At 41.6% G+C, this 24,240-nt stretch overlaps 1 protein-coding gene across 1 annotated transcript; it reads left to right on the top strand.

The window, feature by feature from the left end:
- Nucleotides 1-324: 324 nt before the first annotated feature.
- Nucleotides 325-23,230, top strand: LOC149120089 (disintegrin and metalloproteinase domain-containing protein 20-like). Its single transcript, XM_089322521.1, has 3 exons — nucleotides 325-1,753; nucleotides 2,227-2,866; nucleotides 23,197-23,230. The coding sequence occupies exons 1-3, from the start codon at nucleotides 340-342 to the stop codon at nucleotides 23,228-23,230; spliced, it is 2,088 nt and encodes a 695-aa protein (XP_089178647.1). The 5' UTR covers nucleotides 325-339.
- The last annotated feature ends 1,010 nt before the right edge of the window (nucleotides 23,231-24,240 follow it).

Genomic DNA, 24,240 nt, shown 5'->3' with positions numbered 1-24,240 from the left:
TCAATCTTCTTTTTCCATTGCAAACTCCCTCTCCGTATATATAGCTTAGACCAAAGCCAGTGAATTTTACTGTTTCAGCTGTGATCCCAATTCAAGAATCATGTTAGTCTCACTGCCTTCTTTCTCTTTCCCACCCTTCCTACCTCCCCAATCCTTTCCCAGCTCCTCTTCTTCTCTTCACTTCAGCCCTGCTACACTTATGGTCCACCTCTGCCAGGACACAGATCCGTAAGGTCAGCCTGGGACCCAGAGCAGCTCAGAGGGAGGAGCCAGACCAGCAGTTCCTCATACTCTGAATTGCTTTTTCTGGACTGATGGCTCCATGACAACTGCACCAGCATGGCAGTGTGTGGGGCCCTGATGCATACCAGGATCACTCTTCTGCTGCTCTGCCTTGAGGTATCTCTGTCCATACATGGCCTCTCCCAAGCCAGGCCCTCCCAGCATTTCAGCTCCCCAGAAGTGGTGATCCCCTCGAAGGTGACCAGCAGGGGTAGAGGTGCAAAGGCTCCAGGATGGCTCTCCTACCGCCTGCGGATTGGGGGCCAGAGGCACATTGTCCACATGAGGGTCAAGAGGCTGTTGGTTTCCACACACCTCCCTGTGTTCACCTACACAGAGCAGCATGGCCTCCAGGAGGATCATCCCTTTGTCCCTGATGACTGTTACTATCATGGTTATGTGGAGGGGGCCCCCGAGTCTCTGGTTGCCCTCAGCACCTGTTCTGGGGGATTTCGAGGAATGCTACAGATAAATGACCTCATGTATGAAATTGAACCCATCAGGCACTCTACCACATTTGAGCACCTGGTGTATCAGGTAGGCAGTGATGAGACAGAGTCCCCGCACATGAGATGTGGGTTAACAGAAGAGTCAATAGCACGCCAATTGGCATTTCAAGCATCATATAATTTCACTTTGAAACCACGTTCTCATCTGAATTGGTGGGCCCACTGGCGGTTTGTTGAGCTGGCAGTGGTCGTGGACAATGGTAGGTTTGTTTACTCTCAAAGTAATGAGTCAATAGTGCAGGCTGAAGTTTTTCATGTTATCAATATAGTGGATGAATTGTATTACCACATGGGGGTTGATGTAACTTTGACTGGGATTGAAATCTGGAATGTACAAAACCCCATAAATACAAGTGGTGACTTAGATTTAGTTATAGAGACTTTTTCCCTTTGGATTTTTTTTTTTTTTGATAACCGTCTTCACCATGATGTTGCACATCTGTTCATAAAGGAATTACATGGTGACAAACTTGGAGTTGCCTATGTTGGAGGAGTATGCCGACGTCCTATAAATTGTGGAGTTGATGTTTTTGAAGACAGAAGATTCAGCATTTTTGCCCTTACTTTGGCCCATGAGATTGGTCATAATTTTGGTATGTGGCATGATGATAGGTGGTGTGCATGTCCAGATCGGTATTGCATAATGTATCCTTCCAAACAGCAGTTACGGAGATTCAGCAACTGTAGTTATTCCCAATATATGGCAAATACTATGAATACTGGAACGTGTATACTGTCTCCTGCACAACCACAGCACTTCTTAAGGTTGAGATTCTGTGGGAACCGAGTGGTTGAAGACAGAGAGCAGTGTGACTGTGGGTCTATACAAGAGTGTATATTCCATCTTTGTTGTATGTTGAACTGTGCTTTAAAGCCTGGGGCTGCTTGTGGTTTTGGAGGTTGTTGCAAAGACTGCAACTTCCTTCCTCTAGGGACTGTATGTAGACAGAAGGCCAGTGAATGTTGTCGCTCCCCCATTCACGGAGGAACGACACTGGACCCTGCGCTGTTCTTTTGTCTGCTCGGCCCTTCCTGGGTTTGCTGGCTGGTCCTTCCCGGGTTGGCTGCCGACCCCTCCACCTCCGTGGAGGGGCAGTACCCCCCTGCCAGTTTCCCCGCTTCCGCGGAGGAGCGGCACGCCACTGGCCGGCTCTCTCGGGGGCTGCTCAGGTGTTTCTTCAGATGTTCCCTCAGATGTTCCTGGTGCATGTTGTCTCTCTCCTCCTTTATAGTCCTCTTCCACCAATCCCAACTCTGCTGCCCACACGCCGAGCACGCTGCTCTCCTCCAATCAGGACAGGATCAGCTCCTGCAGGTTATTGGTCGAACTGGAGGCAGCTGTGTAGAAGTTGTTTGGTCTCTCTCTCAGCGCCATATTGTGGGAGAGCAGATGCATAGAATAAGTCTTAATTCCAGTAACTTAGTCTAGTCTCAGTTGCTCCCCACAAATGTGATCTTCCAGAGTGGTGCAACGGGACGTCACATGTGTGCCCAGATGATGTATATAAACAAGACGGAATCCTCTGCAGTACAAATTCCTACTGCTATGAAAATGCATGTAATAACCACGATTCTCAGTGTAAGCAGATTTTTGGCACAGGGGCCCTGAGCGCATCTGAAAGTTGCTACAACAAAATGAACACCCAAGGAACTCATTTTGGCCACTGTGGTATTGAAGGCACCACATATGTAAAGTGTATGGCTCCTGATGTCATGTGTGGGAGAGTTCAGTGTGAAAATGTGCTCACAATTCCCACACTGATAGAACATTCTACGGTGCATCAGTTTCACCTCAATGGCACCACTTGCTGGGGCACTGATTATCACCTAGGGATGTCCATACCTGATATCGGTGAAGTGAAAGATGGCACGGTGTGTGCTCCAGGCAAGATGTGCCTCCGCAGGAAATGTGTCGATATGGTTAAAGCATCAGAAACCTGTCAGACTCAGCTTTGCAACATGAGTGGGGTCTGCAATAATAAACAGCACTGTCACTGTCACCCAGGATGGGCACCTCCCAACTGTACTGTCAGGGGCCCTGGGGGTAGTGTAGATAGTGGTCCACCAGTCCCACTGTCACTGCAAGTGCCTGGATCAACTTATAAGGAAAGAACATTTTTGTCATCTGCATTAATCTTCATTCCTATTACACTTTTTTGTTTGTTTTGCTGCTTTCTGTTGTGTAAGAAAAAGAAAAACATAGAGGAAACAGAGAATGTAGATGAAGCAGAGAAAGAGGGAGAGGAATAGTGGGAAGCGGGAGAAGAAAGTGATGAAGCTAACACTAACAACGTTCTTTAAATGCATCTCTAATTTTTCCTTCAATAAAAAGGAAAAAAGTAAGAGGACATGTCTAATTATTCAGATAAAATTCATTGATACCTCATATCAGGTACATAAGCATTAAATATTATTGCATGAGATGCCTACATTTTCTTACTTTGTAATGTTTTCCACAACATAAACATTAATTTTTCCCCAATATTGTGTCTTGATCTAAGGCCAAAATAGCCAAACATTTAAGGTGCTCTCTCTCAGTTCTGAACCTCTTGTCACATTTTCACTGATAATTTCTGGGATGTGTGTCTACAAGGCTCACTTCTGTTTGGTACATTTGATTGTGAACCAGTAGAAAGAAGAAGCAACCTGGAGTGACAGATGAGTGGAGAAGGGAGTTTTGTTTCCTTTGTGTTAGCATTTCTGAAATGCTGAGGCTATTCAACCTGTAGCCCTGCTCAATTTGGATTGCAGTTTGTGGTTACTGTTAGAACCATGCCTTTTCTTCCTGAGGGTACTGGCAGCAGTCAGTGACTGCGATGCAGATTGGATTAGGTGTGTGTTCTTCCTGTGAGTTCCAAGAACCAGTTCCATCCAGACCTCACCCTTTGTTTTCCTGGGACTGCCTATAATCATCTGCACACTAATGAATACAATTTCTTCCCTTTGTTCCTCTGACCGTAGAGTGTTTGGGGCTTTCTGTAGTTACTCTTACCAGTTACGCTGGTACGTTGTGGTCTCCTGAGCACACTGACCCATAATTTAGAGTGAAGGTTATGTTAGACATCAATTGAATAAGAGAGGCTGAGAAATTCAGTAGTACAGATATGAAATTGAACCAAATTGCTGCCTTGACCAGTCAAGTAGTGAAATGTTTTATAACAGTTGTCTGAGTTGGGCCAAGTTGATTGGATACTCACACCCTCTCCTTGGTCATTGGGTGTGGATGCCTGGGAAGTGCTTTTACTGGCTGGCATGTCTGTCTGAAATTAAAATTGAAAAAGATCTATGATTCGGAGGCTGCCTACCTTCCTGAAGGTAGATCCACGTGGCTGATTTCACGGTGTGATATTTGCACACCGGTCAATTTTGCATTTATATTCTGTCAGCAACTGTTAGATGGTCTGGTTAGCAGTTATTCCTGTGGAGAGCATTAATAGAGGGAAGTTGATGATGAACCATAGTCCATGCATGCTGTACTTGGTTGTGGGGATGAAAGTATAAATAGTGTTTGTTTCGCTCTCTACTCTCATTTCCCTCACTCCCAGCTGGTGAGTATTCTGACGGCCTTGGATTCTTCCCAGGTGTCATAATGCAGGTCTTTATCACCAGCCTGAACATCTAGTCACCATGGCCTTTCAGGCTGAGGTTGCTGATTTTATCCATTTAGAGCTTCCTTTGGGCAGAGACTACCAAGCAGTTCCTGAGGAGAAAGCCTGGGTTGTGCACATATACCCTTTTATTCACATCTTATAACATCAATCCTGCTTCTGTTGATGATTATTGTCAACCACCCCTTTAAAGGATGGGACCCTACTTTTGTATCTGGTTTAAAGGACAGTGAGTTCAAAATTCCTTGATGACAATGTTTGCTAATAAGGAGTGCAATATGACTCTCACTTTGCCCCCTGGTGAAAAATATGACCCCTCTGCTCGGGCTGACTTGCCCCAATTGGTAGAGTTGGAAACATACCAGGGGATTCCAGTTCAATCCCATCAAGGTGGCATGTGCCAATGCCATCTCACTATTCCAAGCGATCAATTCCAGTTCACAATTGATCATAATGAAAGGACTAAGAGTCAAAGGGAGCACATAAACAAGTCTAGTACCTGCTAACACTAACCGATAGAATAAATAAAGGGGAGAGTGATCCAACATGGGAAGTGAGATACTCAGCAGACTCATAGAATGGCGGATGTCCTAAATAGCACTCTGGCCTCAGAATCAGCCCTAAAGGCACTCGGATCTGGCTGAAAAGCCCATGAGAGTATTTCAGGCATGGAAAGCCAAGACACTCTGGCAAAAAGATCTCTGTGAGTGAGATCCCAGTGGAAAGAACAGGTCTTCAAAGAGGGAGGTGCCTTTCTCTGAAGGGAGGAGAGAACCTCCACTTTGACTATGACCGTGTCTAAACAAGATAAGAGTCGGAGAACTCAAGGGGCTTCCATAGCCTTGGAAACTCATAACTGGTGCATAGGGAGATTACTGATGCCATAAACAGGAGTGTCAATTTGTAAAGTCAACAACAGGAGTCACTGTGCACTTACTCCTCATGTAGGATCTCTGTCCTTAATGTGCTGTACATTGAGGCTTAATGCTATAACGAGTACTCAAACAGTATATTTCACTTTGTGTTTCTATGGGGGTGCAAAAGGTTGAAATCTTTACTTAATGTACACTAAACTGATCTTCTGTAAAAAAAAAAAAAAGAAATTATCAATTCCCAACTTGACTCTCACTGGGATTAAACATGACAATAGGTCTGATCTGATTTCATCATCATTTAAAAAAATCATCTATTATTTTTCACTTTATGTCTCTGTGTGGGAGCAAACTGTTGAAATCCTTACTTAAGGTATACTAAGCTGATCTTCTGTATATTAAGATAATCGAAAATGAATCTTGATGTGAATGGAAGGGGAGAGGGAGTGGGAAAGGGGAGGGTTGTGGGTGGGAGGGACGGTATGGGGGGGGAAGCCATTGTAACCCATGAGTCGTACTTTGGAAATTTATATTCATTAAATAAAAGATAAAAAAAAGAAAAATATGACCCCTCAACATCCAGGATCTCCAACTCTGTATAATCCTGAATTACTTGGGAGGGGAAACACTCATCACCTCAATTTACTTTGGGAGTCATGGAAAATGGGGCCCCTCCACTTTCAATCTGTATGTTTCCAGACCCTTCTTAGGGCTCAGGTTCAGTACATATAATTCCTCATTAAATCAGTGATTTAGCTTTAGCTTCAGCTGCACCTTCAGAATATATTTCCAATGCATTATTGGGCTGGCATCTCCTGTATTATTTTATCTGAGCTACAACATCTATACCACAGTCTTGTACAATTCCATTGCTGTAAAGTTGGTACCCTGCTCTGGTATGGTATTACACAGGAACACCAGATAGCTGGATGAGATATTCCAAATGCCTTTGGCTATTACTGGTGCTTATTGAGGCTCAGTGTTACACCTGTAGTGAGGTGAGGCACATTTACCACCAGAATTTGTGTGTTCTGCTGTAGGGATGCTGGCCTTTCCAGAATGATAGGGTCCTAATGGATTCAATTTCCTACTAAGTGTTTCTCAAAGAAGGGTTCCAAATCTAGGGTTAGACAGATCTTCATTGCTGTTTTGAAAGACACTCAAAGAAGTGGCTATATTTATTTTTTTATAAAGATTTTTTATTTATTTGAAAGTCAGAGTTACATAGAGAGAAAAGGAGAGGCAGAGAAAGAGAGCGAGTGAGAGAAAGAGAGAGAGAGAGAGAGAGGACCTCCATCAGCTGATTCACTTCCCAGATGGCCGCAATGGCTGGAGCCAAGAGCTTCTTCCAGGTCTTCCTTGGGCGTGCAGGGACCAAGGACTTGTTCCACTGCTTTCCCAGGCTGTGGCAGTCAGCTGGATCAGAAGTGGAGCAGCTGGGTCTCGAGCCATCATCCACATGGGATGCTGGTAATGCAGGCAGTGGCTCTATCTGCTACACCACAGCACCGGCCCCTAAATTTGTCTTAGTATGTAGTAATCCATGTAGAGGCAGTCCTGAGTAGTCCAGTCCCTGACCATTCTTTGATACAGGATCTACTCTTACCAACACTGAGTGGCCTGTGCCAAGGATGGCTGATGCCAGTTGCTGGGCTGTTTTGTCTATGCCATTTATTGCATCTTCCACACAGGATCCTTTTTGTTGAGCATCAACATGTGATTCAGTGGTCTTTCACACTTACATTCCATGTAAGTATGTTTCTACCCTACTTCTCCTGGTCCCCCATCTTCCAAGATAATTTGTTGCAGTCACCTGTACCACTGGCCTGACCATTTGCTATTTCCCATTATTGTATATATGATCCTGTTGGACCTCGTCAATCCCCCCAAAGTTAGACAGCTACTTATACAACCCAAGTTCAGTACATTTGGAGTATTTCCCCTCACAGTTCTTCCTATCCAGCTCCTCTATTGAGAAAAACTGTGTCTTAAAACTGCTTGCAGCTTTAGGCTTGTTCACAAATGATGCACTGACATGTCCATGACTCCAGGATGAGCTGTTCCATCTTCTCCTTCAGCTGGTTATGTGGGATTCCTGTTTTTGCATCAAGAAGTTTGAGCTGAAGGAGGAGTATCAGTGCTGTGGAATTTGACTTACCTGCTCAGATACCTGTGCATTTGGGTTCTCTTATATTTGAGATGGAATTTGCCACTTACCATTTTTTCTTTATTATTGGCTCCAAACCTCATGATGTGAAGGGATTGACAGAACCCTGCTCTTGATGGACAGTTCTAGGTCCCAGATAAATTTGTTTCCCATGATAAGGTACTTTCTGTGATCACATGGTCACTCTGTGTCTCCAGTTAGTTTGCTAAATACCATGCCAGGGGTTATTCCAAAGGCATATGATTTTCTGCTACAGGAACCCAGAGGCACACACTGTGATTCTCCCACTGGGCCTCACCACCGACTCTACTTTGCCTCCTTTCTGACCACTGGTGTGGTCAATATCATGGGGTCTGTCAGAGAGTATGACCATGGTGACAGGCTGTATGTATTTCAGCCTTGACCTGGGACAGAGTCTTCCGTGTTGTACTGAAAGCAAGCTGCCTTTAAGCCTTTCATGTTACCTAACACAAATATCAGATCATGGCATATGCTCTTTGTCTTGGGGAGTGCCCTGGCTCTGGTTTTGTTGGCTGCATGTGGGTCAGAGCAGCCTGCTGTCCTGGAAGACAGAATGAAGTTGAACAGAGGCTCTGCTATAGCACCCCAAATTGGAGTTTGGGAGGGAGGCAATGAAGGTTCCTTTTACACAGCAAAGCTGTCACTCAGACCCCAGTCCAGTTTTCTAGCCTGGATTCAAAGTCAATTTCCTAGGCTGTGGAATACTGCTAGGGTCCGGGCTTACCATCTACAGCAATGGTGGATTGCATAGCTTTTAAGATACCTTTTCCTGGAAAGACAGAGTTACCTTGGTAAAAGAGTTTGGGTAGGCACTGTGTTGTGCTTTGTTGCTCTCTCTGTGCTGGCTTTCCAAGTCTTTGTCCAGTTTGGTGTTCCTGATACTTCTGTTTAGAACTTTTCTATCAATCTGGTAATGCAGTCCTTGCTTTTTGTTTTCTATCCATTGCTCAGGTGAGTGTAGGGCCTCTTTGTTGAGGTGCCTTGATCAGCTATGAATTAATCATTTTAAATTTATTTAACTTTTTAGATGTAGCCAATTGGATTTCTCTCTCCTCCTCTGGCAGGAAATTGCTACTTTGCACTCATTCCTGTCGTTTGCCCTCAGATCTTCACTCTTTTTTGTGGTGCATGAAAGTCACTTACGAGTGTTCCTTCAAAACTTTGATTCCTTCTACTTACTTTTCCCCTTTATGTCTTGTGGTTCACAGAATTCTCAGATGCTTTCCCTCGGGTCTCATGCCCTGGGAACCTGTATGTAACCCATTCCCATGGACCTGGGTGGGATCCGTATCTTGCATCTTATGGATTATATGGCAAATGTGATGTGATTTTGCAGGTATAGTTAAGATATTACCTAGTTAACTCTAGTTAGTTAAAGAAAGATCTGCCTAGGTAGGCCTGAGCTACCAGGTAAGTCCTTTTAAGAGGTGAGACTTGAAGCAATGCCGTTTCATTCTGTCTGGCTCTGCGGAAGCCAGCTGCTTCAAGTTCTACAGCTGCAAGGCAGTGTCGTCTGAGTAACCCAGGAAGCAAATCTTCCTGCAAACGGCCTTTGATGCCAGTGAAGCCCAGGTGACATCTTGCTTGTTGCCAAGGGCCTATTTCTGTAGGCCATGCCCACACTCCTCTCCCATGTGAGATAATAACTGTGTTGTTTTAAGCTGCTGAGTGTGGTAATTTGTTATAGGGCATAGAAAGCAAATCCACTTCAAAGAGCTGATGCATATCCATTTCTTATGTTTATTTCCCAGTGCCACAGCATCCCATGTAATGACAACTGACAGTTTAAAATTAATTATTTGAGCATTAGGTGTGGAGAGTGGGGAAGGGAGAGGAAGAGCTCACAAGTGCTGCCTTATTCCCCAAATAGCTACAGTAGCTACTACTTGACTGAGCCAAAGCCAGGAGCAAGAAACTAAATCCAGGTGTCCCGTGCATGTGTCAGGAAATGGGCTACTTGAGGTATCACTGCTGCCTGAGAGGGTCTGCAGTAGCTGAGAACTGGAGTCATGAACTGGAGCCTGCAAGTGAACCCAGGCACTCTGATGCACCATCTTATGCATTAGGTTAAACACTTGGCCTTTGTTAAGCCTTTAGTGAGCTAGAACACAGTGAAGCGAAATAATGGGCAGATTGCCATCTCCAGCGTCACACATGCTTAACAGAATGTCTTCCTCCCAATGAGTAGTTTAAGCTGTGCCAAACTGCTGGCCTTCATGTGTCACATTTGGTATAATTTAGTTCCAGAAGGGGGACAATTGATCAAGTGTTTTGGGTAAAATCTTTTTTACTTCTTAGTCATCAGTTCTTCATGCCTTCAGTGGGCATAAAGTAGTGTTATGCTGCATGATCATCTGTTTTAGCCTGAGGGTTCCTGAAATCCTTCTACTATGTCCTTGAGCCTTAGTGCCATTCTGACTTTCAGCCTTTATAATAATGAATACCTCTTGCCCTCTGGTATGGTTAAGCATTGCCATACTTTGTATCAGAGATGTATTTTCACCATTGCTATCACTGAGCCAAACTCTGGTTCCATTCTCCTCCTTTCAGCTGTGACCCACATGGAGCTGACATTGCACAGTTCATGAAGCTGGTACTCTTCTCATCAGAACACTACTTACGTCATTGGGAAATGTGTTCTCTGAATATACCTGCTCAAATTGTCCTTTTATCTGTAGACCCTTTTGGCCATGTCTGATCAATCCATGTCATCTAGTTAGTTAAACTTTTGCATGAAGCTCTCATCCCTTCAGTATCACAGTTCTGGACATTTTAACTTCACTGTGTGAACATGACTTGTTTCATTTTTCTGAGTGTTTTCCAGGAGCAAATTTGTATTATGTCCTGAGGACTTTACCCGTTGTAAAATCTGGTCTCTTGGGAGAGGTATTCCAAATCATTTCCATCATTTCTAGTTTTATATTTTGCTGGTTGATCCATCATCTCCAGAATTAAGTTTCTTTTTACATAAATCTTGATCAGTTTTTTCCATTGGATTATGCTGTTACTCAACTCTAGTTTTATACTTATGGGTCAGGATAGGAGATGAAGAAGATCTGAAAAAACATCTGTTGTCCTGAGTAGTGTGTTCTCTGCATTTTCTCCCAGTAATCATGGTGTGTCACTTAAGTAGTGGAGTATATGGTGTGGAACTATTCAAATCACATGCTTCTAGCCTGTTTATCCAGATTTCAGGTTTACTGTAACATAGCCCTGAGTACAACCCTGCCTTGGGTAGACATTGAATGAAAATTTTTTTATTAACCATAATTATACATATTTAAGGGCTACATTTTGATACATCAATGCTAGTATATAGTGTGTACTGATAAGATCAGTGTAATCAACATTTCTTCTTTTTACATTATTTTTTGTAATTAGAGACTTCGACCTCTGTTCTTATATTTGTTTTTTAAAAAATATACTAGAGCCGGCACCGTGGCTCACTAGGCTATTCCTCCGCCTTGTGGCGCCGGCACACCGGGTTCCAGTCCTGGTCGGGGGGCCGGATTCTGTCCCGGTTGCCCCTCTTCCATGCCAGCTCTCCGCTGTGACCAGGGAGTGCAGTGGAGGATAGCCCAAGTCCTTGGGCCCTGCACCCCATGGGAGACCAGGAGAAGCACCTGGCTCCTGCCTTCGGATCAGCGCGGTGCGCCGGCCGCAGTGTGCCGGCCACGGCGGCCATTGGAGTGTGAACCAACGGCAAAAAAAAAAAAAAAAAAAAAAAAAAAAAAGTAAAAAATATACTAGGTTATTCTGAACTGTACTCAGAATATTTTGCTGTGTAACACTAGGACTTCTTACTTTGATTTAAATCTGATTAGATATCCATCATCCGACTTCATTCCTCCCCCACTCACCCCACTCAGGTTCTACTGTATATTGTTATGTGTTCACTTTGAGTTTTTGTTTTGAGCTACATTTAAGTTAAACATGCAATGTTTATCTTTCTTTCTGGTTTATTTTAGTTAGCCTAATGTTATCTGGATCTATCTATTTTGTTGCAAATGACAAGTTTTTAATCTGTTTTCCTGCCTAATAACATTCCATTTGAGTGTGTGTTCATTTGTGTGTGTGTGTGTGTGTTTATTAATTTGTCTTTATCAGTTAATCTGTTTAAGGACACTTTAGTTGATTTCACTTCCTAGATATTGTGAAAAAATGCTGCAATAAAGATGGTGGAGCTGATGTTTCTTTTTTTAAAAAAAACTAATCTATTTATTTGAAAGGTAGAGTTATAGAGAGGAAGAAGCACAGGCTGGGGGGTTGGAGGGGGTCTTCCATCAACTGGTTCACTCCCCAGATGGCTCTAATGGCTAGAGCTGGGCTTATCCAAAGCCAGGAGCCTGGAGCTTCTTCCAAGTCTCCTATGTAGGTGTAGGCACCCAAGAGTGTGGGGCGTATTCCTCTGCTTTCCCAGGCCATAGCTCTTAGCTACATCAGAAGTGGAGCAGCTGGGACTGGAACCTGTTCCAACATGAGATGCCAGCACTGCCACTGTTGCTTTACTTGGTATGCCAAAGCCCTGGCACCTGATGTTTCTCATATACAATGATTTCATGTCTTCTGAACATATTTCCCAGTACTGGAATTGCTAGACCAGATGGAAGTTTTATTTCTACTTTTAAATGAATCTCTATACCTTTTCCATAGTGGCTGTACTAATTTACATTCCTATCAACAGAATATATTATATGATCTCATGTTCTTTTTTAAATTTTATTTTAGTTATGCAAATTTCGTGTATTTCATATATACAGATTTAGAAACATAGTAATTTCACCTAGTACCCTCCCTCCCACTCATATTCCAACCCATCTTCGTCCTCTGTCTCCCATTCCCACTCTTAATTTTTACAAAGATCTAGTTTCAGTTTACTTAATGATCATATAATTAAGCGTACACTAAGTAAAAGAGTTCAACAAATACTATGAAGAAAAGAAATACTGCTTCTTAACAGAAGACACAAGGGTTATAAACAATCATTGAATATCAAAAGGTCCATTTTGGCTGGTGCCGTGGATCAATAGGCTAATCCTCTGCCTGTGGTGCTGGTACCCCAGGTTCTAGTCCCAGTCGGGGCGCCAGATTCTGTCCCAGTTGCTCCTCTTCCAGGCCAGCTCTCTGCTGTGGCCCAGGAGTGCAGTGGAGGATGGCCCAAGTGCTTGGGTCCTGCAGGAGAAGCACCTGGCTCCTGGCTTCAGATCAGCACGGTGTGCCAGCCGCAGCGGCCATTGGGGAGTGAACCAAGGCAAAAGGAAGACCTTTCTCTCTGTCTCTCTCTCACCATCCACTCTGCCTGTCAAAAAAAGGGTCCATTTCACTCCTAAATATTGAATTTTAGGTACTCTATTAATTAGAACAGAGGCAGGAGAAAATATGGTATTTGTCTTTTTGGGACTGACTTAGTTCACTAAGTATCATGGTTTCCAGTTGTAACCATTTTGTTGCAAATGACAGGATTTTATATTTTTTCTACAGGTGAGTAGTACTCCATATTGTATGTATACTGTAATAATTTCTTTAGTCAACATTTGATGGATATCTGGATTGATTCCCTATCTTAACTATTATGAATTGTGCTAAAATGAACACAGGAGTATAGATCATTCTTTTACACACTGCTTTCATTTCTTTTAGGAAAATTCTTTGCTGTGAGATGGCTGAGCATTTTGATAGCTCTATATGCAGATTTCTGAGATATCTCCATAGTGTTTTCCACAGTAGCTACACCAGGTCACATTCCCACCAACAGTGGATTAGGGTACCTTTTCCCCACATCCTTGCCAGCATTTGTTGTTTATTGATATCTGTATGTGGACCATTCTAACTGGACTGAGGTGAATCCTCTTTGTAGTTTCAATTTGTATTTTCTTGATGGTTAGTGATCCTGAGCATTTTTCATGTGTCTATTGGCCATTTGAATTTCTTTTCTTGAAAAAATGTCTGTTCAAGTCCTTTGCCTATTTCTTAACTGGATTGTTTATTTTGTTGTTGTTGACTTTCTTGAGCTCTTTATGGATTCTGGATGTTAAATCTTCACCAGTTGCATAGTTTGCAAATATTTTCTCTTGTTCTGTTGGTTGCCTCTTCACTTTTCTGAATGTTTCTAGTGCCCAGGCACTGGTCTCATTTGAGGAGAGGAAGTGATCTGAGCCATTCCAACAGAACAGAACAAACCTCACCTCTGGTTAAAAAGGGGGGGGGATTTATCATGCCCAACCTGGGTATCACCTTGGACACTCCCTTCACCCAGAGCACTGAACAGAGCTCCCTGTTCACACCCACCACATGCCTCTAGGTATTCGCTGAAAAAGTGGAAACTCCACTAATCAACAGAGGAATAGTCCAAAGATGAAAACCTTCACAGAGAGAAAAGAAAGAAACCAATAAGTATCTCCTCAAATGCTGAATAATAAATGCAGCAATTCAAGAAACAAGAATAAGGAAGACATAATCAAATGTGTACCAATTTAATTGAAAATAGATCTTAGCAAAAAATAACAGTGGAAATAAGAGAGGGAGGAGGAACTTGGGTGGGAATGTGAGTGGAAGAGCTGACACAGTGGAAAGAATCACTATGTTCCTGAAGTTGTAATTATGAACTATATGAAGTTTATAACTGTTTAGCTGTATAGTTCTGAATTAAAAAAAATAACAAGAAAAATATCAGGTATTGTGATGCCTACAGGTTTGTTTTTGCTGTATAAAGTTGCTTTAGCTATTTGGGGTCTCTTGTATTTACATATGAATTTTTTTTCAGGCAGAGTAGACAGTGAGAGAGAGACAGAGAGAAAGGTCTTCCTTTGCTGTTGGTTCACCCTCCAATGGCCGCCGCGGCCAGCACGCTGAGGCCGGCGCACCGCGCTGATCCAAAGGCAGGAGCCATGGGGTGCAGGGCCCAAGGACCTGGGCCATTCTCCACTGCACTCCCGGGCCAAAGCAGAGAGCTGGCCTGGAAGAGGGGCAACCGGGACAGAATCCGGCACCCCGACCAGGACTAGAACCTGGTGTGCTGGCACCACTAGGGGGAGGATTAGCCTATTGAGCCGCGGCGCTGGCCTACATATGAATTTTAGCATCATATTTTCTAGATTTGAGAAGAATGTCCTTTTTATTTTGATTGGGATCACATTGAATCTGTACATGGCTTTTGGTAGTATGGACATTTTGATGGTGTTGATTCTTCCAATCCATGAACATGGATGATTTTTCCATTTATAAAGTCTTATTTCACTCAGCATAATGTTTTTCAAATTCCTAACAGGGATCACTTTTCAGTTAAAATTTAAACACCTAAGAATAATTTTGTGTTAATTACAGGGTTCAACCAATGGTACTAGAACAAAAAAAATACTAAAATGGATAAAGTATTACATTGTACATCAACCGTCAGGACAAGAGCTGATCAATCCCAAAGGGACAAATACCACTTGTTTGTTCTCCCTGATAGGTAACAACTAACTGAGCGCCAAAAAGGAAACCTGTTAAAGTGAAATGAACTCTATGAGAAACGGTGACTTGATCAGCACTCACCCTGACTGTTGATGAGCAACTTAATATGTTATCCCTCTTAGTATTTTTTTGTTTGTTCTACTTAATACTTTTGGTTGAATACTGTAATCAATACACAATTCTTCTTAAGTGCTGAAACTTAACTGAAAAGTGATAGCTGTTAAATATAAGAGTGGGAGTAAGAGAGGGAAGAGATGTGCAATTCGGGACATGCTCAAGCTGACTTACCTCAAATGGTAGAGTTAGAAACATACCAGGGGATTCCAATTCAATCCCATCACGGTGGCATGTACCAATGCCATCTCACTAGTCCCAGTGATCAATTTCTGTTCACAATTGATCATAATGATAGGACTAAGAACCAAAGGGATCACATAAACAAGAATACTGTCTGCAAATACTAGCTGATAGAATCAAAAAGGGAGAGAACAATCCAACATGGGAAGTGAGATACACAGCAGACTCATAGAATGGCAGATGTCCTAAACAGCACTCTGGCCTCAGAATCAGCCCTTAAGGCATGCGGATCCAGCTGAAAAGCCCATGAGAGTATTTCAGGCATGGAAAGCCAAGACACTCTGGGGGAAAAAAAAACCTAAATGAAAGATCTCTGTGTGTGAGATCCCAGTGGAAAGAACAGGCCATCAAAGAAGGAGGTTCTTTCTCTGAATGGAGGAGAGAACTTCCACTTTGACAATGGCCTTGTCTAAATATGATCAGAGTCGGTGAACTCAGGGGGCTTCCATAGCCTTGGCAGCTCATGACAAGAGCCTAGGGTGATTACTGATGCCATAAACAAGAGTGTCAATTGTTAAGTCAACAACAGGAGTCATTGTGCACTTACTCCCCATGTAGGATCTCTGTCCTTAATGTGCTGTAAATTGTGATTTAATGCTATAACTAGTACTCAAACAGTATTTTTCACTTTATGTTTCTGTGTGGGAGCAAACTGTTGAAATCTTTACTTAATGTATGCTAAACTGATCTTCTGTATATAAAGCGAATTGAAAATGAATCTTGATGTGAATGGAAGGGGAGAGGGGGTGGGAGAGGGGAGGGTTGCGGGTGGGAGGGACGTTATGGGGGGGGAGCCATTGTAATCCATAAGCTGTACTTTGGAAATTTATATTCATTAAATGAAAGTTAAAAAAAGTCTTTTTCTATTTCTTTCTTTAGTGTTTCTTAATTTTCATCATAGAGATCTTTGATGTCCTTTGTTAGATTTATTCCAAGGTATTTAATTTTTTGGAGCTATTCTCACCCATGGCATTGTCTGCATATCAAGGCTATTGATTTTTCTTTGTTGATTTTCTATCCTGCCACTTTCCCAAACTTTTTTGAGTTCTAGTAGTCTCTTAATGGAGTTTTTTAGATCCCCAATATGTAGAATCATGTCTTTTGAAAGTATGGATAGTTTGACTTCCAGTTTTCCAATTTGTATCCCTTTGATTTCTTTTTCTTTCCTAATGGTTCTGGCTAAAACTTCCAGGAATATATTGAATAGCAATGGTGAGAGTTGGCATCCTTACAGGGTTGGAGCTTAGGGAAATGCTTCCACCTTCTCCCTATTCAACACTATGCTGGCCATGAGTTTGACATAATTTGCTTTGATTGTCTTGAGGAATGTTCCTTCTATACTCAATTTGCTTAAGTTTTCACCATGAAATGATGTTATATTTTATCAAATGCTTTCTCTGCATCTATTGAGATAACTGTATAGTTCTTGAGTTTGTTAATGTGATGTATCATGTTTATAGATTTGCAAATGTTGAACCATCCCTGCATACCAGGGAGTTGTTGTATAAAGAAATTTTGGGATATGTACACCATAGAATAATTACACAGTGGTTAAAAAAACAAAAATATGAAATCTGGTCATTTGCAACAAAATGGATAAAACCTAAAAACATACGTAGAGAAATAAGCCAGTCCAGGTTAACAATCTTTCTGACTTGCTGTTTTATTTGCTTAGCTATTATTTTATTGAGGATTTTTGCATATATGTCCATTAAGGATATTGGTCCATAGTTCTCATTCTCTGTTGTATCTTTTTTGGGCTTAGGAATTAAGGTGATTCTTGTTCATAGAAGTTTGGGAGGATTCTCTCCCTATCAGTTGTTTTGAATAGCTTGAGAAGAATTGGAATTATTTATTCTCTAATATCTGGTAGAATTCAGCAGTTAAGCTATCTGATCCTGGGCCTTTATTTGTTGAGAGGGTCTTTATTACTGATTCAATTTCTGTCTTGGTTATTGGTCTGTTTAGGTTTTCTGTGTCTTCCTGGCTCAATTTTGATATGTTGTATGTATCCAACAATCTATCCATTTCTTCTAGGGGAGTTATATTCAAAACAGCCCGGTACTGGCAGAAAAACAGATGGATAGATCAATGGAACAAAATAGAAACTCCAGGAATCATCCACACATGTACAACCAATTTATTTTTGAAAAAGGAGCTAAAATCCATTCCTGGAAAAAGGAAGGTCACTTCAGCAAATGGTCCTGGGGAACTGCAGAAGTTTGAAACAAGACCTCTTCCTAACACCTTACACAAAAACCTATTCAAAGTGAATCATGGACCTAAATCTATGACCCAATACCATCAAATTACTAGAAAGGATTAGGGATCCATTGAAAGATTTGGCATAGACAAAGACTTTCTGGAAAAGACCCTAGAAGCACATGCAATCAAAAACAAAATTGACAAATGGGATTACATCAAGCTGAGAAGCTCTGCTCTGCTAAACAAAGACTCTGCAAAGTAAAGAGGCAACTGACAAAATGGAAGAAAATTTTTGCAAACTATGCAACTGAAAAAGGATTAATATCCAAAATATCTAAAGAGCTCAAGAAATTCAACAACAGAACAAACAATCAAGTTAAGAAATGAACAAAGGAGTAAAACATGCATTTTTGAAGAGAGGAAATTCAAATGGCCAACAGACACGTGACAAACTGCTCAGGATCACTAACCATCAGAGAAGTACAAATCAAAATCACAATGAAGATTCACCTCACTCCAGTTAGAACGGCTTTCATACAGAAATCAACAAACAACAAATGCTGGTGAGGATGTGGGGATACAGGTACCCTAATCCACTGTTGGTGGGAATGTGAACTGGTGCAGCCACTGTACAAGACAGTATGAGATACCTAAGAAATTTGAATAAAGACATACCATATTACCTAGCCATGCCACTCCTGGGATTTTATGCAAGGGAAATGAAATCAGTATATGAAAGTGTTATCTGCACCCCCATGTTTATTGCAGCTCAATTCACAATAGCTAAGAAATGGACTCAATTCAGATGTTGGCACTTCTCTTGTACACATTTTATTTTTTTTAACTTTTATTTAATGAATATAAATTTCCAAAGTACGGCTTATGGATTACAATGGCTTCCCCCCCATACCGTCCCTCCCACCCGCAACCCTCCCCTCTCCCACTCCCTCTCCCCTTCCATTCTCATCAAGATTCATTTTCGATTCTCTTTATATACAGAAGATCAGTTTAGCATACATTAAGTAAAGATTTCAACAGTTTGCTCCCACACAGAAACATAAAGTGAAAAATAGATGATTTTTTAAATGATGATGAAATCAGATCAGACCTATTGTCATGTTTAATCCCAGTGAGAGTCAAGTTGGGAATTGAGAATTTCTTCTTCTTCTTCTTCTTCTTTTTTTTTTTTTTACAGAAAATCAGTTTAGTATGCATTAAGTAAAGATTTCAACAGTTTGCACCCCCATAGAAACACAAAGTGAAATATACTGTTTGAGTACTCGTTATAGCATTAAGTCTCAATGTACAGCATATTAAGGACAGAGATCCTACATGAGGAGTAAGTGCACAGAGACTCCTGTTGTTGACTTTACAAATTGACACTCTTGTTTATGGCATCAGTAATCTCCCCATGCTCCAGTCATGAGTTTCCAAGGCTATGGAAGCCCCTTGAGTTCTCCGACTCTTATCTCGTTTAGACAAGGTCATAGTCAAAGTGGAGGTTCTCTCCTCCCTTCAGAGAAAGGTACCTCCTTCTTTGAAGACCTGTTCTTTCCACTGGGATCTCACTCACAGAGATCTTTCATTTAGGTTTTTTTTTCCAGAGTGTCTTGGCTTTCCATGCCTGAAATACTCTCATGGGCTTTTCAGCCAGATCCGAATGCCTTTAGGGCTGATTCTGAGGCCAGAGTGCTGTTTAGGACATCTGCCATTCTATGAGTCTGCCGAGTATCTCGCTTCCCATGTTGGATCACTCTCCCCTTTATTTATTCTATCGGTTAGTATTAGCAGGTACTAGACTTGATTATGTGCTCCCTTTGACTCTTAGTCCTTTCATTATGATCAATTGTGAACTGAAATTGATCACTTGGACTAGTGAGATGGCACTGGTACATGCCACCTTGATGGGATTGAATTGGAGTCCCCTGGTATGTTTCTAACTCTACCATTTGGGGCAAGTCAGCCTGAGCATGTCCCAAATTGTCTTGTACACATTTTAGAATTTTTTCTTTTTGTTTTACTATGGAGAGTTTGACCATTATGTGTCATGGTGAAGATCTTTTCTGGTCATATCTATTAGGAGTTCTATGTACTTCCTGTACTTCGATGTCCCTTTCTTTCCTCAAATTAGGGAAGTTTTCTGTTATTTCACTCAAAAGGCCTTCTAACCTTTTTCTCTTTCCACACCTTTGGGAACTGCTAAGACCCATATGTTGGTTCATTTGATAGTATCCTGTAGATTCCCAACAGTGTTTTCTATATTTCTAATTTCTTCTTGTTTTTGGCCTGACTGTAAAATTTCCTGCAGTTTGTCTTCTATGTCAGATATTCTTTCTTCTGTGTCACCAATTCTGTTGTTAAGGCTTTCCACTGCATTATTATTTGTTCTTTTGCATTCTTCATTCCCAAGATTTCATTTTGATTTCTTTTTAAGATCTCAGTTTCATGGGAGAAATTTTCTTTCATGTCATGTACAGATTTCATTAGTTCATGGGTTTGCTTCTGATTGCTTCTAAGTAATCCCATGATCAATTTTTTTGAATTCCATTTCTGGCATTTCTTCAATCTTTTTGTCTTCACTTTCTAGTATTGAAGTGTTGTGTTCTTTTGAGGGTGTCATGTTGTGTTCTTTTTTTCTTGTTTCTTGAATTGCTGCATGTATTATTTGTCATTTGAAGAGATACTTATTGGTTTCTTTGTTTTTTTCTCTGTGATGGTTTTTGTTTTTGGACTCTTCCTCTGTGGATTAGTGGAGGTCCACTTTTTCAATGAATACCTAGAGGCATGTGGTAGCTGTGGCCAGGGGGCACTGTTCAGCGTTCTGGGTAAAGTGTGTGTCCAAGGTGACACCCAGATTGGGTGTGGTAAATCTCTCTCTCTTTTTTTAATCAAGGGGGAGATTTGTTCTGTTCTGTTGGCATAGCTCAGCTCACCTCCTCTCCTCAAATGGGCGCTATCCCCTGTGGGTACAGTATTCATCTGCACTGCCACAAGAACCACACAAAGCATCTGTGCAGTCCTTGGTGTAAGCACAGATTCTGTAGCAATGGCCCTCACCACCAGGGAATCAGGGAGCCTTGAGCATGTGGAGCCTTCCACAGTGACTGTCCAAAGTCCTAGCAACACCCTGAGCCCTCCCACACAGCCACAATGTTTTCACAGTCCTGGTCCACAGCCTTCCACAGTCATGAGACCCAGCTTCCTGTCAGTTCTCCCCACCAGACTAGGTGTCTCCAACTGGCTGGTTGCTGGGTGTATGGACATGAGCTGATGCAGCTGTTATGTATGTTCAAAATGGCACCCATCCTCTATCAGCAGGATGCCAGATGCAGAGTGGTCGGGGAGAGAGAAACAAGTCCCCCCCTCCCCCATTCTCCTCTCATTTGGCAGGCACACTGTCCCCCACAGGGATCCAAGCTAGATTTTTAAGTTCCTGTAGATTTATTGCCAGTGACTTTGGCTGCTGCAGACTGGTCACCCCACTCCAGATGTGATACGGAAGTTCTTGGCTGCTGGGGCCCTGAGTTGTATGTGTCTATACCCTCCATGTAGGTCCATAGTGTCCCTTTTTTGCCATTTTTTACATAAATCTTCCCTGAGAATGCACTCTCTCCACTTTTAAAAAAACTATCTTCTCCTAGACTAGAGGACTAAGCTCCTTCCCTATTCCACCATTTTAATCCAATCCCCAATACTTGATTTAAAGACATACTACAGGGCAATTATAATCAAAACATAATGCTACTAGAACAAAAACAGATGGATAGACCAATGGAAGAGAATAGAAACTCCAGAAATCAATCCACATATCTACATCCAACTTACCTTTGACAAAGGAGTTAAAATCAGTCCCTAGAGCAAGGACAGTCTCTTCAACAAATGGTCCTGAGGAAACTGGGTCTCTGTGCACAGTTATGAAACTAGACCCCTACTTTAACCTTTACACAAAAATCTACTCAAAATTGTTTAAAGATCTAAATCTATAATCTGATACTATCAAATTACTAGAGAAGGTTGAGGGAAACTCTGCAAGTCATTGGCATAGACAATGACTTTCTGGAAAAGACCCCAGAAGCACAGGCAATCAAAGCCAAAACTGAGAAGTGGAATTATATCAAGATGAGAAGCTTCTGAAAAAGCACTGAAAAAGAAATATTCGGCAAAGTGAAGAGGCTTTTGACAGAATAGGAGAAAGTATTTATAAACTATGCAACTGATAAAGAGTTAACATCCAGAATCTATAAAGAGCTCAAGAAATTTAACAACAAAATAAACAATCCAGTTAAGAAATGTGCAAAGGAGCAAAGGATTGAACAGGCATTTTTTAAGCGAGGAAATTCAAATGGCCAACAGACACATGAAAAACTGCTCAGGATCACTAATGATCAGGGAAATAAATGTCAAAACTACCGTGAGGATTCACCTCATTCTGGTTAGAATAGCTCTTGTAGGGAAATCAATAAACAACACATTCTGGCAAGGATGTGAGGAAACAAGTACCTAATCTGCTCTTGGTGGGAATGTGAACTGATGTAAGCACTGTGGAAGACAGTAGGAAATACCTCAGAAATCTGAATATGGACCTACCATATTACCCAGTCATCCCACTGCAGGAAATTTTCCCAAATGATGAAATCAGTGTATAAGAGGCTGATCTGTACTCCCTTGTCTTTTGCAACTCAACTCACAATAGCTAAGATATAGAATCAATCCAGATGTCTATCAGCTGAAGACTGGATAGAGAAATTATGGTATATATACTCTAGATAATACTACACACTGGTAAAAACAAAAAAAGAAATCCTGTCATTTGCTACAAAATGATTGCAACTGGAAACCATTATACTTAATGACATAAGCCAGTCCCCAAAAGACAAACACTATATGTTCTCCCACATCTGTGGTAACTAATAGAGTACTTAGAAGGTAATCAATCTATAGGAGTGTTATTGACACTTTGAGATGTGATGATTTTGAACAGCCCTTGTCTCAATTGTTGAGGGACATTGATTTATTTTTCATACTATTTGTTGAAATCTTTACTTAATGTAGGGTTAATATTATGAGTATAAAGTTAATTGAAAACATATCTTTGTAAAAAATAGGAATGGGAATAGGAGAGGGAGGAGGAAGAAGTGTAGGAGCATGGGTGAGAGGGAGCGTAGGGCGGAAAGTATCACTATGTTCCTGAATTTCTATATAGGAAACATATGAAATATTTATACTTTAAATAAAATTTTTAAAATATTTATTTATTTGAAAGGCATAGTTACAACAGAGAGGCAGAGGCAGAGAGAGAGGGAGAGAGAGAGAGAGATTTTCCAACTGTTGGTTCACTCCCCAGATGGCTGCAACATCAGGAGCTGCGCCGATCTGAAGCCAGGAGCCAGGAGCTTTTTCTGGGTCTCCCACATGGGTGCAGGGGCCCAAGGACTTGGAACCTCTTCTACTGCTTTCCCAGGCCATAGCAGAGAGCTGGATCAGAAGTGAAGCAGCTGGGACTCAATCCGGCACCCATATAGAATGCTGGCACTGCAGGCAGTACCCATTAAATAAAATTTTTAAAAGTCAAAAAATAATGTATCCATTTGACTTCTCTTCAAAATCTGTATCTCATGGTAAATTTTTCATCCGTATCATGTATGGATCTGCAATTCATGAGTTTTCTTCTCATTGCTTCTGAATACACCTATGATCATTCTTCTTTCATTCTTTTTCAGGCATTTCATCAATGCCTTAGTCTTTACGTTCTAATATTGAAGTGTTGTTGTGTTGCTTTGGGGGAGTCATATTATCTTCCTTGTTCTTGTTTCTTGTGTATCTGCATTTACTTTTAGGAATTTGTGGAAATACTTGTTGATTTTTTTCCCTCTGATATGTTTTATCTTTGAACTATACCTTTGAGGCTTAGTGTAATGTCAATTCCTTCAGAAACTACACAGAGGCATGTGCTGGGTGGTGTCAGGGAGCCCTGGTCAATACTCCAGTGTGGAGCAAGTATTCAGAGTGACACCCAGATTGGATGTGGTAGATATCCTCTTTTGTAAACAGGGCAAGAGGGTATGATCCTGCCTGTTGGTGAGATCACAGTCTCACCTCCTGTCTTCCAAGGTGACCAATGACTGGGATTAGCCTATAGAGAGTACAATTCTCACCCATGCTGGCACATGAATTTTACGAAGTATCTGTATAGTCTTCAATGTGAGCAAGAAACCTTCTGCAATGACCTGCCCCAGGCCATCAGGGGCTCTGAGTTAGACACAGTCACTCTAGACACAGTGATTGCCCAGAGACCCAGATACACCCCATGCCATGTAATGCTGTCACAGAATTCCTAGTCAGAGTGCTCAAGCCTCCCACACTCACAGGGTGCAGAGGATCTGGTTAGCCCCCAAGCCTGCCCCATCTATGGAGAAAACAGAGATGTACTAGAGCCAGTTGCCTGTGTGTGCTACAACTTGGTAGTTTGAGCCCTCTGAATATATGATACGTTTAGAGAAGGAATGTGACATGACACCAGTTCATGTAATTAGTGGAAATGTGATGTAATTTCAGGATTGTCTCTGGAGTAATGCTTGGGTGACAAAGGCTAACCTGTCACAAAGATTTTTTGCAATGAAATTATGTATTATAGCCTCTTCTTATGGGTGATAGTCATTTTCCAGTTCATCCATTCTCATCTTAACATGCTAAATGTCATGACAAACACAAAGTATATAATGAAGTAAGAATAGGAAAACCAGTGTTAGGATTTTACCTACTTT

This window comes from Oryctolagus cuniculus, chromosome 20 (genome assembly GCF_051225735.1).
Source record: "Oryctolagus cuniculus isolate XC-2025 breed Fujian yellow rabbit chromosome 20, ASM5122573v1, whole genome shotgun sequence".
Taxonomy (NCBI): Eukaryota; Metazoa; Chordata; class Mammalia; order Lagomorpha; family Leporidae; genus Oryctolagus; species Oryctolagus cuniculus.
The sequence above is the reverse complement of the archived record's forward strand: the minus strand, read 5'-3'. Positions and strand labels throughout refer to the sequence as shown.